Source organism: Prunus dulcis, chromosome 1 (genome assembly GCF_902201215.1).
Source record: "Prunus dulcis chromosome 1, ALMONDv2, whole genome shotgun sequence".
In the NCBI taxonomy this organism is placed as follows: domain Eukaryota; kingdom Viridiplantae; phylum Streptophyta; class Magnoliopsida; order Rosales; family Rosaceae; genus Prunus; species Prunus dulcis.
Genome location: NC_047650.1, coordinates 5035706 through 5049386, shown reverse-complemented (window position 1 = coordinate 5049386; position 13681 = coordinate 5035706). Strand labels below are relative to the sequence as shown.

At 37.7% G+C, this 13681-nt stretch overlaps 3 protein-coding genes across 3 annotated transcripts; all 3 read left to right on the top strand.

Annotated features, from left to right (window-relative positions):
• The first annotated feature begins 1047 nt into the window (after positions 1 to 1047).
• On the top strand, positions 1048 to 4877 carry LOC117616197 (putative pentatricopeptide repeat-containing protein At3g25970). The gene is made up of 2 exons (XM_034345439.1): positions 1048 to 4325; positions 4488 to 4877. The coding sequence occupies exon 1, from the start codon at positions 1134 to 1136 to the stop codon at positions 3567 to 3569; it is 2436 nt and encodes an 811-aa protein (XP_034201330.1). The 5' UTR covers positions 1048 to 1133; the 3' UTR covers positions 3570 to 4325; positions 4488 to 4877.
• Positions 4878 to 5246: 369 nt separating this feature from the next.
• On the top strand, positions 5247 to 6136 carry LOC117616198 (transmembrane protein 230-like). The gene is made up of 2 exons (XM_034345440.1): positions 5247 to 5640; positions 5738 to 6136. Exons 1-2 carry the CDS (start codon positions 5451 to 5453, stop codon positions 5857 to 5859), a joined length of 312 nt encoding a protein of 103 aa, XP_034201331.1. The 5' UTR covers positions 5247 to 5450; the 3' UTR covers positions 5860 to 6136.
• Positions 6137 to 11214: 5078 nt separating this feature from the next.
• LOC117634091 (probable xyloglucan endotransglucosylase/hydrolase protein 23) lies at positions 11215 to 12879 on the top strand. Its single transcript, XM_034368012.1, has 3 exons — positions 11215 to 11624; positions 11741 to 11934; positions 12357 to 12879. The coding sequence occupies exons 1-3, from the start codon at positions 11286 to 11288 to the stop codon at positions 12745 to 12747; spliced, it is 924 nt and encodes a 307-aa protein (XP_034223903.1). The 5' UTR covers positions 11215 to 11285; the 3' UTR covers positions 12748 to 12879.
• Positions 12880 to 13681: the final 802 nt, after the last annotated feature.

The window sequence follows — 13681 nt, the reverse complement described above, 5'->3', positions numbered from 1 at the left end:
TTTTTTGGGGGTCAAACAATGATTTGACATTGGTGAGATTCAAACTTTCCGTTGAAAATTATAAACGATAGTTCCTCTACCAACTCTTGGTCTATCATATATGTGTAAGCTGATCATGGTGATCAGTCTCTCATGTGGTAGACTTATCTTGTATTTTGTAGCTTGTAATTAGGGCTCTTTGTAAACAACTCTTTCATCTCAGGCATTATTCTATATGACACAATTACTACTACACTAGCTTCTACTCTTTTCTTCTAGCTAAATAGTAAAGTCTAGCGGCAAGTCTTGAGTTAGACCGTCATCACCCATCCGAGTCCTCCCACAAAGAAGCATTGCATTTTTGTGAGGGTGACCAGACGCACCCAAGACGTTGTCCAATTTAATACACCAAATTACACAACTAGTCCCACTCCTACCTTGGCCCTTGCCACATCAACAAAAGGGACCCGCCCAGCTAAAGTGTTTTTCTCTATTAGAGCACTTCCAACGTCGGCCTTTAGATCGGGCAACAGGGGCCCCAAGCTCCCATTTCACATTCCAGTGGGCTTCTACAGCCCTGGTAGTTTATGGGTCCCAGCAAACCGGGCCAGTCTGCAGGCAAAATCAGTCCTTACTCTAGCCTGGATTTGCTGACGTCAGTAACTAAAAAAATATATAAAAAATTGAAGAAAAAAAACTCAAAATTTTAGAATTTTTTAAAAATAAATACTTAGTCATATTTTTCACTTTTCACACCAAAACTCTATACAAATTCCTCTAATCATATCTCATGTGAATAGTAATTGTCATGGGAATAGATAGAAACACCACAAGTCTTTTGTAAGGGATGCCACTGTCCAAGTGAATGGTAACAGTCCTTACCTCCCCTTGTCCTTTGTCATGGCAAATAGGTGAAAGTGCTCTTATGAACGAAATGGTGACGGGAAAAAACCACAATATTAAACACTATTTTACCATCAAAACAACAGAAATCAGACTCTCATGAAGTAAAAAAGTATATTCTGAGCGATCAAACAATTGATCATACCCTAAACCCAGAGGCTGCTACTCAAAATCTGCAGCCTGCAATGCCAATCGTTATGGGATTCACTTTGAAGCTTTTCTTTTTCACCAGCCAAGGTCTATCATGAAGAATGAGAAGCTTCGGTGGTGTAGGACTTACTCTTACTTCAAGGCTTAGAGGCTTTATTCTTTCAACAACCAAACCCAGAGCCTTCCATGCAATCTCCAAAGACCAACTCCAACTCTACACTTCCAAATCCTGCTCTTCATTCTCTAATCTCTTGGCGGATAAAGACCCAACTTCCATTGTCGCTGCTCTTTCCCTCTCTGAGACTTCAAAGTCATGTTTCCTTGGTACCCAAATCCATTCCCATATCATCAAGTTGGGATTTACTGATGACATTTTTTTGTTGAATAATTTGATCAAAATGTACTCAAAATGTGGGATTGTGGGTGATGGATTTAGGGTGTTTGATAAAATGCCTGACAGAAACCTTGTCACTTGGACTTTGATGATCTCGGCTGCCGTCCAAGATGGTCAATTTGAATGGGGCTTGGAGATTTATTTGGGATTAATAAGAAGTGGGTTAAGTCCGAATGAATTCACCATTGGCAGTATTCTCAAGGGGTGTGCAGAGTGTGCTAGTACCAAAGCATATGAATTTGGCATGAGTGTTCATTGTTTTGCTTGGAAAGTTGGGATTGAACAGAATTGCTATGTGGGTGGTTCTATTTTGAACATGTATGCTAAGTTGGAGGATATTGAATCGGCTAAAAGGGTGTTTGAGTCTATGACCAATCTTGATACTGCTGGTTGGAATACTATGATTGGAGGGTATGCGCAATGCGGCTATGGCCTCGAAGCCTTGAAGGTTGTATCTTTGATGGTGTGGAGGGGGATAAGCATGGACCAGTTCACCTTTGTTAATGCTCTTACGGGGTGCTCTGTTACGGGAAATTTGGATTTTGGGAAGCAACTTCATGGATTGATCATCCAGAGTGAGGTGGAATTTAGTACTTCAGTAATGAATGCCCTTTCTGATATGTACTCTAGAAATGGTAAGAAGGATGCGGCTTTGAAAGTTTTCAATAGGATACAAGCAAAAGATGTTATATCGTGGAACATCGCATTTGGTGTCTTCTCTGAAGACAAGAATACAAGAGAAATTGCAAAGTTAGTCCATGAGTTCATGCTAGCAAACATGAAACCTAACCATGTCACTTTCTCAATCTTGTTTAAACAATGTGGGGAGCTACTTGATCTGAACCTTGGGCTTCAGTTTTACTCTCTTGCATTACAATTTGGATTCTGGAATGAAGCTAATGTTAGAAGCTCAATAATCAATATGTTTTCTAGATGTGGGGCTATGGACATGGCACGCTTGTTTTTTGACAGCCTACTTGACAAGAACTTAACTTCTTGGAACGAGTTGATTTCTGGGTATAATTCAAATCATTTTTATACAGAAGCCAGGAAGATTTTTTGTCATTTATGGGACTTGGGTGTTGAAGCGAGTGAAGTTACCTTCTCCAGCATATTGGAAACTTGCTATAAAGATGAACACCAAGAAATGATTAGACAAATTCATGGTGCTATTGTCAAGTCTGGCTTCTCTTTCCATGGATATGTTTGTAGCTTCTTAATTAAGTGCTATGTTAAATTTGGACTACTGGATGATTCCTTTGAGTTTTTCAATGGGTTTGAGACATTAGATGTGGAATCTTGGGCGACTATGATATCTGCTCTAGTGTATCAGGGACATCTCTTCGAAGCTATCAAATTTCTCAAGTCTCTGAGAGAAGCTGGTGGGAAACCTGATGAGTTTATTTTGGGCAGCATTCTAAATAGTTGTGCTGATAATGCAGGCTATCATTTAACTAAATCTGTTCATTCTGTTGTCATCAAAATGGGATTTCAGTCACAAGTATTTGTTGTGAGTGCAGTTATAGATGCTTATGCAAAATGTGGGGACATTGGAAGTGCAAGGATGACCTTTAGCCAGTCATTTAGATCTGGTGATGTAGTTATATATAATGCCATGATCATGGCTTGTGCTCATCATGGTCTGGACAAGGAAGCTATGGGTATCTTTGAGAAAATGAAGTTGGCTCGTATAAAGCCCAGCCAGGCCACATATGTGTCAGTTATATCAGCTTGTGGTCATGTGGGTCAGGTTGATCTAGGTCGTTTGTTGTTTGAATCAATGAACTCAGATTCTAAGATGGAAACAATATCTGAGGATATTTATGGTTGCATCGTTGATATGCTTTCACGAAGTGGATACCTCGAAGATGCTAGACAAATGATTGAAGGAATGCCTTATACTCCTTGGCCTGCTATACTGAGGTCCTTGCTTAGTGGTTGTCGGATACATGGGAACATAGAGTTGGGAGAATGGACTGCTAAGAGGTTGGTTCAGTTGGTTCCAGAAAATGATGTACCTTATGTACTACTGTCAAAGGTTTACTCTGAGGGGGGTAGTTGGGAAGATGCTACAAAGATAAGGAGGGAAATGATAGAAAGAGGTGTACTGAAAAATACAGGATATAGTTGGATCGAGGTATAGCAAAAACTTAATTTGACAGAAAAATGGAACTGTGTCATGAGAAATGGTAAGTTGGTTCAGCTTTTGAGGATTTTCGTCAACTAATGCAGCACAATGTAAATGGCAATACAACAATTGGCATTACAACCTCTTCTCTCTATGCCCTTAATGTTGCAGTTTAATTTGCCACAAGAGTTGATGGTCCGAATACCAGACAACAAGTCTCTGGCAAGGGTCCTCATCCCACTTCAGGTCTTGGCAATAAAAGAGTAGTAGCAAAAGGAGAAGACCAACCACAAAATACATGTAAGATGTCGGTGACTGGGGGAACCAACAACGCAAGGTGTGTACCTGAAAATCGTTATGCTCCTTTGCTATCAGCCAAATGTTACTGATGCAAGCAAAGGCCACGGTTCTAATCAGTTTCCACCACATGAAGTAAACTTGGCTACTCATGAAACTGATGTGAAAAGGATCTACTAATAGTTCCTCAAGATGGCAATGAATTATGAAGGTGAAGGTGTTTTGCTAGTTGTGAGAGATTGATGAACACTGCAGAGCAAGAACTAAATACATTCAAGAGAAGATATACTGTCAGTCAAGAGTTTGCAATGTAATCATAGACAGTGGTGGCAAACTGAATGTAAGAATTGCAATTTGAAATTAGATAATGCATGGCGTTATGGCCGTTAATCTAAGAAAATTGCAGAGTAAAGAAGATGGCTTTAGTACTGCTGGTAGACTGGAAGAGGAGGAGAAATGGTACGGCTCATGGAGGTATTCTCTTTCTTTTCTTTTTTTCCCAAACTGACTGGGTTAAAGAAATACTAAACATATATGTGATGAGTAGAGGAGAATTGTGCGTTCTAATTACATATGTAATCTGTGCCATTGACATTAAGTTTAAACTCAATTTCAAAATGTACTAACTTGTGACAGCAAATACAACGCTCCACTGCATTGGATCAGAGGAGGAGTGCGAAAGTAGTCCCGTTGGAGAAGACGAATTGCCTTGGAACCCTCCTAAAGGTGGGATTTTGTTTCTAATGGGCAGCTGCGATTAATGCAAGAACAATCATCACCAGTCAAGTTTTTGTTCAATCTTAATTCTTTGGTCAGCTCAGAAGCCTACCTCTTGCCGATGGGCAGAGGTAACTTGACTTATGAGTTTTTGGGGTGATTGGAGCCTCAATTGTGTTAAGTTTTGGATTTCTTATGATTGTTCTATATCAATTAGGCTTCTTGGTGTCCAAGTTTTTCTCTTAACCCTATAAAGACAAGTGTTGTAGCTTTTTAGCAGAGGTACAAGTTTTCTATTGTGCTGCTACACTGATTTTCAACTCTCACACACCACCATGGTTGTGTTACTAATTTCTATGTCCAAAAATATGATTGGACGATATGATTTATAACCGATATAAATAATATATTATGTGCTTAGAAATCATTTATTACAAACAAAAATTTATGTACGTACACATCATGTGTTTCATCGAAGGATCTGTGATTTCAAGGAAGAAAAGTAAAGATAGTATTTATGTTGACACGAGATTATTTAATGTGACGTATGACACGTCATGTGATTGAATTTAAATAATAACGTAAAAAAATATGTAACACCTGATGTTAACTTGGCACGTGTTACACGTGGCAGCAGCAGACAAAACGCCGTGTGCATTATATCTTCTTCCTTAATCCTCCTCAGACTCAGACGCCTTGTCCCTTTTTAAGTTTTGACCATTCCCCTAAACTCCTCCTCAGCTTCAAACTTTGAATCAAAAGCTCTCAACAAACCCAAACCCAAATTCGAACCTCAGCTAATATTCAAATCCCCAAATTACGAAAATCCAAAATCCAAATCCAGTTTTCAGAGCACAAAACGAACCAATCAGAGAACCAGCAATGGCGTATGTGGATCACGCGTTTTCGATAACAGACGAAGACATGATGATGGAGGACTCTTACACAGTCAACAACAAGCCTCCCATCAAAGAGATCGCTCTCGCCTTCGCTCTCCTCATCACCGGCACTCTCGGCATTGTCATCGGCGGCCTCATGGCCTACAACCATGTCGGCGGCGACAAAGCTCACGGTACCCTCTACCTTACTAACCCTATCCCTAAAAACCCTCTCGTTTAATTTTATTTTCAATTTTTCTTAATTTGGGGGTTTTTTTCCGATGATTTCAGGCTTATTCTTTGCGATACTTGGGGCGATCTTGTTCCTTCCGGGGTTCTATTACACGCGGATTGCTTACTATGCTTATAAAGGTTACAAGGGCTTCTCTTTCTCCAACATTCCACCTGTTTAGCACCTCCTTAGCTCTGCTTTTACTTCACATGTACAGATCTCTTCTTCGTTTTTTAGTGTTTTCTTGTAATGGGTTTTATTTTATAAAAATTTTGTTCATGTTTAACAATGCTTATGATATATACTGGTTGTTCTTAATAGAGGGAGAGCTTGTTGCTTAATTGTCCTCATTATCTGGCCAAATAGTGAACTTGTACTCATGTTGTGTTACATCATCTATGTAGTGGAAACACTCAACTTTCATTATGACTAAATAAAAAGAGCTGTGTTTTTTCTAATTTAGTTTGAGCCATATGCTCCTTTCCGGTTTCCATTTATTTTTAACTTCATTGTGCAATTTGTTTGCTTGAATTATATGAATAAAGGTACAGCCAAATGCCAATACATATGATTTTCGGGGGAAGCTAAACTGTTGTGTTGTGTGCTACTTTTCTTGTCTCTAGATTTGGGTTTTATGTTTGTTGAGTTACTTCAGCATTATTGAGGGAACTTGGAAATTAGACTTTTGTCCAGCTGGAATACCGTAGATATTTTATCTTGTATTCCTTTTCGGTTGAATGCAAACTTATGATGACATTATGATTGTTAGATAAACGATTTCTGAACATGGGTAGTGATGAACCATTGTGTTTCTGTAAGACCTTTGTTGGCAGTAAACTTGTTCAGCGCACCGTTTCTTTTGCTAGCTCGTTGTGTATGAGAGTGTTAATCTTTGGATTGATATTTTTCTAAATATGTAATGATCTAACTACTTTTGTTGAAGTTTGGACATGTTGAAGCTTGAAGAACATTGTTCATTAAGAAAACTTTTTTCAAGTTTACTAATGGGTAGAATAGAAGTTTAGTAACAAGCACAACAGTCCTATTGCTACAAAAGAGATAAGCATAACAAAATGGAGTGGTATATTCATATCCTAACATATGAACAGTAAGAATGAGCATTCTTCTTGAAACTAGAACTCATTGGAGACAAAGTAGATTTATGGTGGAAGCAAATATGCGATAGTTACAGAAAGAGACATTACCAAGTTGTGAAAGAAATGAAGGTGGGATCATGTAAAGGTTTTGTGTCTCTCAATTCTCATATCGTTTTAAACAGTATATGCAATGCATAATCTTTGAGGCTGAACTGTTTCCGAGAGAATGGATTCGTGTCTGTTGCGTGTGTGGGCACGTCTGTAGCGTATGTGAACCGAACATGTGGCGTAGTGTTGATATATTTTGTATTGATCCTTGGTCCTAGTTTGTGAGTTTAGTTATGAGATCACTACAGAGCAAAGCCTATGGGTTATCCATTCCAGAAGTTTCATTTATTAGTAGGGTTAAACTTGCTATGTCAATAGTTTGGGCTTATGTTAAATTGTTGTTCAAGCGTATGGGAATCCTCATTTCCAAGTATTTATTGAGAATTATAGAAGCATGATTCAGCAAAAATGAGGAACACAAAACGAAACATTCAGAGAGGAATTTTTGAGCAATTGGAGTAGTGGTTCTACCTATATAACATTTGTTGGGTTTCAAACAAAAAAGGGGGCAGGTATAAGATTACAGAATTTCTGTTTGAGAGGACAAGAAAGATAATTGCATCAAACCTGATGTATGTAAATAAAGTATGATATATTTACTTATTCTCACGGCCTTATTGTGTTACTGCCCTATTTCTATTGATAGGCTTTGTTGCTTGTTCTGTTTGTGCTTCGTAATTTAATTCATGGACAGGTCTAAGGTTAGTTCCCTAGGCTTATTTGAGTAGTTTATTACATCAATGTTCCAATTTCCGTTTTCCCCTATATTTTTCTTTCCGTTTTCAACATTAGGTAAGGATTTGGTTTGCCAATGAGGCAAAGTAGTTCTAGCAACTTGTTTTCCTCGGGTTAGAATGATGTATGAGCAATAAGAAAAGCGGCTGATAATGAAAAGGAAAGAAAGGTCTCCCAGTTGGGTTGGACCAGTTCTCATCGATGACATTTGTATGGGTCTCTAAGGCCCGCCATATTTGTATGGATGATTAATATAGTTTTTTGGGGATTCTTAACCCTCTTATTTTAACCCCACCCCACCCCACCCCCACCAAAACAAAAAGAAAGCAAGGTGAAACTGTAATTATAATATAGTAAATTATATGTGAAGGTGCTTGAAAAATCAGTACTTTGGAGCCACTGAAGTCACCCTTCAAGCTTGCTTTTTCTTTTTAGGGGTCAAAATTGAAGCTTGCTTCACGAACAAGAATGCAGAGTTTCAGGGATTGCTTTAGAGTAAAGGATTTGTTGAGCTGGAGAGTGCTGCATCTGTTTCAAAAATATTTTTTTTTTCAAAAGATTTATCGTTTATTTGAAATGTATTGGAAACTGTTTACCTTCACTTCCACACAGCATCAGTAGGTAGTTTTCAATAATTCATATCTGTAATTAGAGTTACTTTCCCCTCTCTATAAGAGGGATCATCCACCTTAGGGATGGATGTTTGAAACTAGTGAAAGCCTGATTGCAGTATTCAGCTAGCCGTCAGACGGCTGGAGATGTAGTTTTGTACATGACGTTTTACGATTATAAACAAGTCTGCCTATTGGGTTGCTAACTGGTGCAGTATATGGATGAGAGATGCACAAATTCTTGAACATGGGCAGGTCAGTCAATGTTTTTGATGAGCAATATTGAAGGGTAGATTATGGATGTTCTTTACATGATTATATGTGATATTTGATCAAATTTCTGTCTCTCACACCAGTCTCAGCCCTGTATGTGTGTTGGTAGTGTGGAGATCAAATTTTCTGTTTTCCTTTTAAAAGATGTTGGTAGGAAGAAGCTGTCCAAGTGAATAGTTATTTTTGTATGTTGGAAAAGATGCGTCTGGTGTGTGGAATTTATTTATTTATCGATAAGTTAGTGAATTGAAACAGTTTGAATGAATCATTGAAAAATGTATGAAGTGATTACAGTTCAATGAACTTGTTTGTTTGGTAGTGGAATTCAATTCAATCATTCGTTCCCAAATGGATTGTTGAAAGAACAGGACAGCTATTTATGAATTTAGCAACCCGTAACCACTCTGCTGGGATGGGCAAGAAAGCAACATTTGAAGAGGACCCATGTTGGTGTCGACCGATTAAGATATGGATTAACCTGAGTAGGATAATTGGTTCTTAATTATTGGCTCCATTCTTATCGTTTTGAACTAATCATTAGCTAGCTAGAGATAAAGATGAACTACGAATCATATAACCACACAACCCTAATTTCGAAGAAGTAACGAAGTGGGGATGGCAAAATGGAATTGGACAAATGGACGATGGCTATGGATATGGTCATTAGATTATGCGCCACTTCTGTCCTTTTTCTGTTCTTATTATTAGGAAGGTCATTCAAGCAATAATTGTGGACAAAGTGGAGATAAAAAAGGGAGACACAATAGCAAAATAGGTTGTTCAGGTTCAGTTTTTTCAACTTGTTGGATCGACCATTGATCATTTTGCAAATCATAATTTAACATCTATACAGAAATGACTCATCAAAGACACGAAGAAAATGTTTAGCATATATATCAAACTGTAATTTACAAGTAAGTAGGATGACTAGAAAATAATGGAAGCATTTTTCCGATTGGTTGGCTATTGTTACTGCCCCTCAGTAACAAATATGTAAATGTGCAAGATAACATAACATAGAAAGCACCATTCAATAATAATATCTATATTTATATGTATATATACAAAAGTTGACGGATTTTTCTATCAATTATGTCGGTGTGTTTTGTTATTGACATGTTATCGATAATGATATCAAAACTTTATTAATACTGCATCAACAGTCCGTTATTTAATTAAAAGAACAGACATCTTATCCAAGAAGAATTGTATGCACACATATATATACAGTAGTAACAAAAACGACACTAAAAGATAATGAAATACACCAAAATTGTTTGAAATTGAAAACAACCAAAAGAGTTACCCAAAAACCAATAGTTTTGATCTCCTGGAAAACAAAGCTCAAACGTTCAGAAGCACAGGGCCTGCCCTAGATACAAACGTCATCGCTTTTTCTTATTGTACAGTATAATACTGTTTTTTTCAATCCTGAGAGAAAAATAAATAATATATTTGGTATTAAAAGGTGATATGTATGTGCTGGAAAAAACAAAGGAATGTAAATGAATCTTTTATATGTCCATTGCCCATAAGTAGGCAACAGCTTTGCATGAAAGCAACATTTGACTTATGACAATCCCAAGAGTCTGGTTTGGCGAAATTGACATGGACACTACCAACTTACCTTCTCTCCCTTGGTTGGCTGGCTGAGGCTGAGGCTGAGGCTGAGGTTGGGAGCCATATACAAAACAAATTATGGTGCGTCATGTTTTAGAACTTTAGACTTCCACATACGTCCGCCGACAATAATTGAAGATATTAATTGTCCCTCTTACCTAAGCTTCTAGTACTAACTAATGCTTCATTTTTAAAATTTGCCCCTTATTATCATCTTTCAATACCTCAATTAATTGAAAAGGTATAGTTTATGTGAAAGAATAACAATTGACAATAATTTTGCTCATCATCTTTGATTACGAGTCATTTTTCTATGCTGAAATCAACGTGGCGTAAAAGACTATAAATTTCATAATATTTGTTCTCAACTAGCATGTATTTTGGTTTGAAGTTGAACACCGTATAATTTTTCTCATCAGTTGTTATTCACACTCTCAGTTTGTCATTCTGCACGTTAAATTTATGTTAGTCAGGATGACAGACTGATAACGTTGCCCTATTTCTTTTGACTCTAGACAATAATTGGTCACAAAAGGTCAATCGCAGTTAATACCTATAACAAATGACACGCTTTAAGAAGAATAGTAATGCTTGTGGTGAACAAATTGCTCTCAAGTGTGAAATCTTTTACTTTTCTACTACCAATTAATTTAAGTTGAAGTCAAGAGGAAACCGAGCTTAACATTATTTTTCTGATTTGGGGAACACACAAATGATATTTAAGAGTTTTAGAACCCAATTAATAGCAAACCAACAAACATTTGGACAGCTGTGATATCATGTACATGGGATTTGAACCCTCTCTCTGCCTTTCCCTTTACCTTCTAATACCTCACAACCGCGTAGAAAAAGATTTTGATTCCCAACTTCCCAAGGCAATGCAATTGGACTGGAGAGCAACCCAAAAAAAGGAAAGAAAAAAAAACTTAAGCTTGGAGAAATGAACATCATCTTTATTAGCTGTCTTTGGTCCCCACTCTCATATAAACCCAAGCCAAGTCAACCCAAATCTCTTAAGCAAACGCATGTATATTTCCCAACCACTTCAACACCACCACCACCACAACTGATTGATCATTGCCTACTAGCCTAGCCTAGCCCTACTATTTCTCCCATACTCTCCCACACCCATAAAACCACTATATATACCCTTCTCCATTCCCATGCATTTCATCAAACACCTCTCTCTCTCTCTCTCGCCTTCCCATTTCCTCAATTCGATCAACCAAACCATGACTAAGATATTCTTGGTTCTAGTACTTCTGCAAACTTTGTTCAACATTTTGGTTGTGGCTTCGGCTGGTAACCTCAACCAAGATTTTGACTTAACATGGGGTGACGGTCGAGCGCAAATACTCGACAATGGGCAGCTTCTTACGCTGTCCCTGGACAAGACTTCGGGGTCGGGTTTCCGGTCCAAGAATCAGTACTTGTTTGGGAAAATTGATATGCAGATGAAGCTTGTGCCTGGTAACTCCGCTGGTACTGTTACGGCTTACTATGTGAGTACTTCATCATGTATAATTTAGCTGCTTTCTTATTTCTAAGTTTTGTATACGTAATACATCATATCCATATCATGCATGTCTAATGTTTTTTATATGTGTGAATTTTGCAGCTGTCCTCGTTGGGTTCTACTCATGATGAGATAGATTTTGAGTTTCTAGGCAACCTAAGCGGAGATCCTTATATTCTACACACAAACGTTTTCACACAAGGGAAGGGTAATAGGGAGCAACAATTCTATCTTTGGTTTGATCCCACCAAAGACTTCCACACCTACTCCATCTTGTGGAACCCTCAAAGCATCATGTAATTAAACTAAGCTCTCTCTCTCTCTCTCTCTCTCTCTCTCTCTCTCTCTCTCTCTCTCTCTCTCTCTCTCTCTCATTTTGACTTGATAAAATTATTTGTATCATATTTACTGATAACATGTCTCACTAAATAAGACCTTGATGAGATTCAGTTATATAGTTAGTAAATAAATTTCACCTTTGCGAGACATGTAATTGGTGATATAATTAGTAAATATGGTACATATAACATAGGAAATATTCTCTTCAAAACATAAGATGATTATTTTGATAGTAAATTTGAACCTTTGATCATGTTGATTTTTTGTATGAATATTTATGGTCCATTTTTAGTCTGGCATTAGCCCATTTAGAATTACTCAATATTTGTTTGTATGTATCCTAATAAACTTCTATGCTTTGTTCTTCTTGATTAATTAGATTCTCTGTGGATGGGACACCCATTAGACAGTTCAAGAATTTAGAATCGAAGGGAATTCCTTTCCCAAAGAACCAAGCCATGTCAATATACTCAAGCCTGTGGAATGCAGATGATTGGGCCACACGTGGAGGGCTTGTGAAGGCAGATTGGAGCAAAGCCCCATTTACAGCCTCATACAGAAACTTCAACGCCCAAGCTTGCACTTGGTCTTCAGGCTCTTCCCATTGTTCTTCCAGTTCCTCAGGCTCCTCCAGCTGGTTGAGTCAGTCACTGGATGCAACTGGCCAAGAAAGAATTAAATGGGTTCAGAAGAACTACATGATTTACAACTATTGCAGAGATACCAAGCGCTTCCCACAAGGGTTTCCAGCTGAGTGCTCATTGGCATGATCACTTCATTGATTTCCTCCTCTCCACATAAAACGACTAGGGATGCTATTTGTATTTAAGTTTTATTTGTTTGCAGCAATTTTAACATCATGACACGACCAATAAATAGATTACGTGATTTCGGTAACATAACATATGTGAGTTAGGCTAGTTGGCTATTACAATGTGTCGTCCATTTGCAAATTGCATTCTCAAAGTACGAGCTTAAACAACAATAGCAAACGGGATATGAGAGGAGCTAAACAAAACAAGTTGACAGGAAAAAGAAGCACTACCTAATAACTATTTGAGCTCTCTGTGAATTGGTAACCTAAGTTGGTAGACATTTATCACCAAATTTGGAGGTTGAAAGATTGCTCACAACATTATTCTAAAAACTCTGCTAGCACCAAATAGCAACATCATAACAATATCCTACTGAGAAGAACAAAACCTAATCAAATCCTAATCAATAAACTAACACCCACATATTTGCCAATCCTATTATGATTATTTGGTGATTACCAATTTCCCCAAGGAAATAGCCAGTACATGCCTACATGTTGCATGGTTTATGCATGTGACGACTATGAGTTATGCTGCCATGATGAACACAAACATTGGCCCGACACACAACGCTAAGTAATTGAACTCCAGGACCATATAAATTGAAAACACATACAAGACAAGTGATACCTGGCATTCATGTTCCAAACCCACTCAAAGTACCCAAAAAATAAGACCAACCATAGAGTTGGATCATATTAGTCCTCATACATAAAAAATATTGTCAGTATTCAAACATAATGCAGGCAAGCGGTGCTTTCACCTTTGGCCTTCATAAGCATAATGACTTAAATCCTATATAAGTCCTTTTGTAAAACCAAAAATTTGCATAGACGCTTAGCATCCCACACAAAACATTTTTGACAAGACCATTTTTTGTACTTGTATT

Excerpts from the sequence above, each read along its gene's own strand:
- LOC117616197 (XM_034345439.1), top strand. The coding sequence starts at position 1,134 with ATGAGAAGCTTCGGTGGTGTAGGACTTACTCTTACTTCAAGGCTTAGA.
- LOC117634091 (XM_034368012.1), top strand. The coding sequence starts at position 11,286 with ATGCATTTCATCAAACACCTCTCTCTCTCTCTCTCGCCTTCCCATTTC. Across the intron at positions 11,625-11,740 it reads GTACTGTTACGGCTTACTAT|CTGTCCTCGTTGGGTTCTAC; the intron begins GTGAGTACTTCA and ends TGAATTTTGCAG. Across the intron at positions 11,935-12,356 it reads TGGAACCCTCAAAGCATCAT|ATTCTCTGTGGATGGGACAC; the intron begins GTAATTAAACTA and ends TTGATTAATTAG.
- LOC117616198 (XM_034345440.1), top strand. The coding sequence starts at position 5,451 with ATGGCGTATGTGGATCACGCGTTTTCGATAACAGACGAAGACATGATG. Across the intron at positions 5,641-5,737 it reads CGGCGGCGACAAAGCTCACG|GCTTATTCTTTGCGATACTT; the intron begins GTACCCTCTACC and ends CGATGATTTCAG.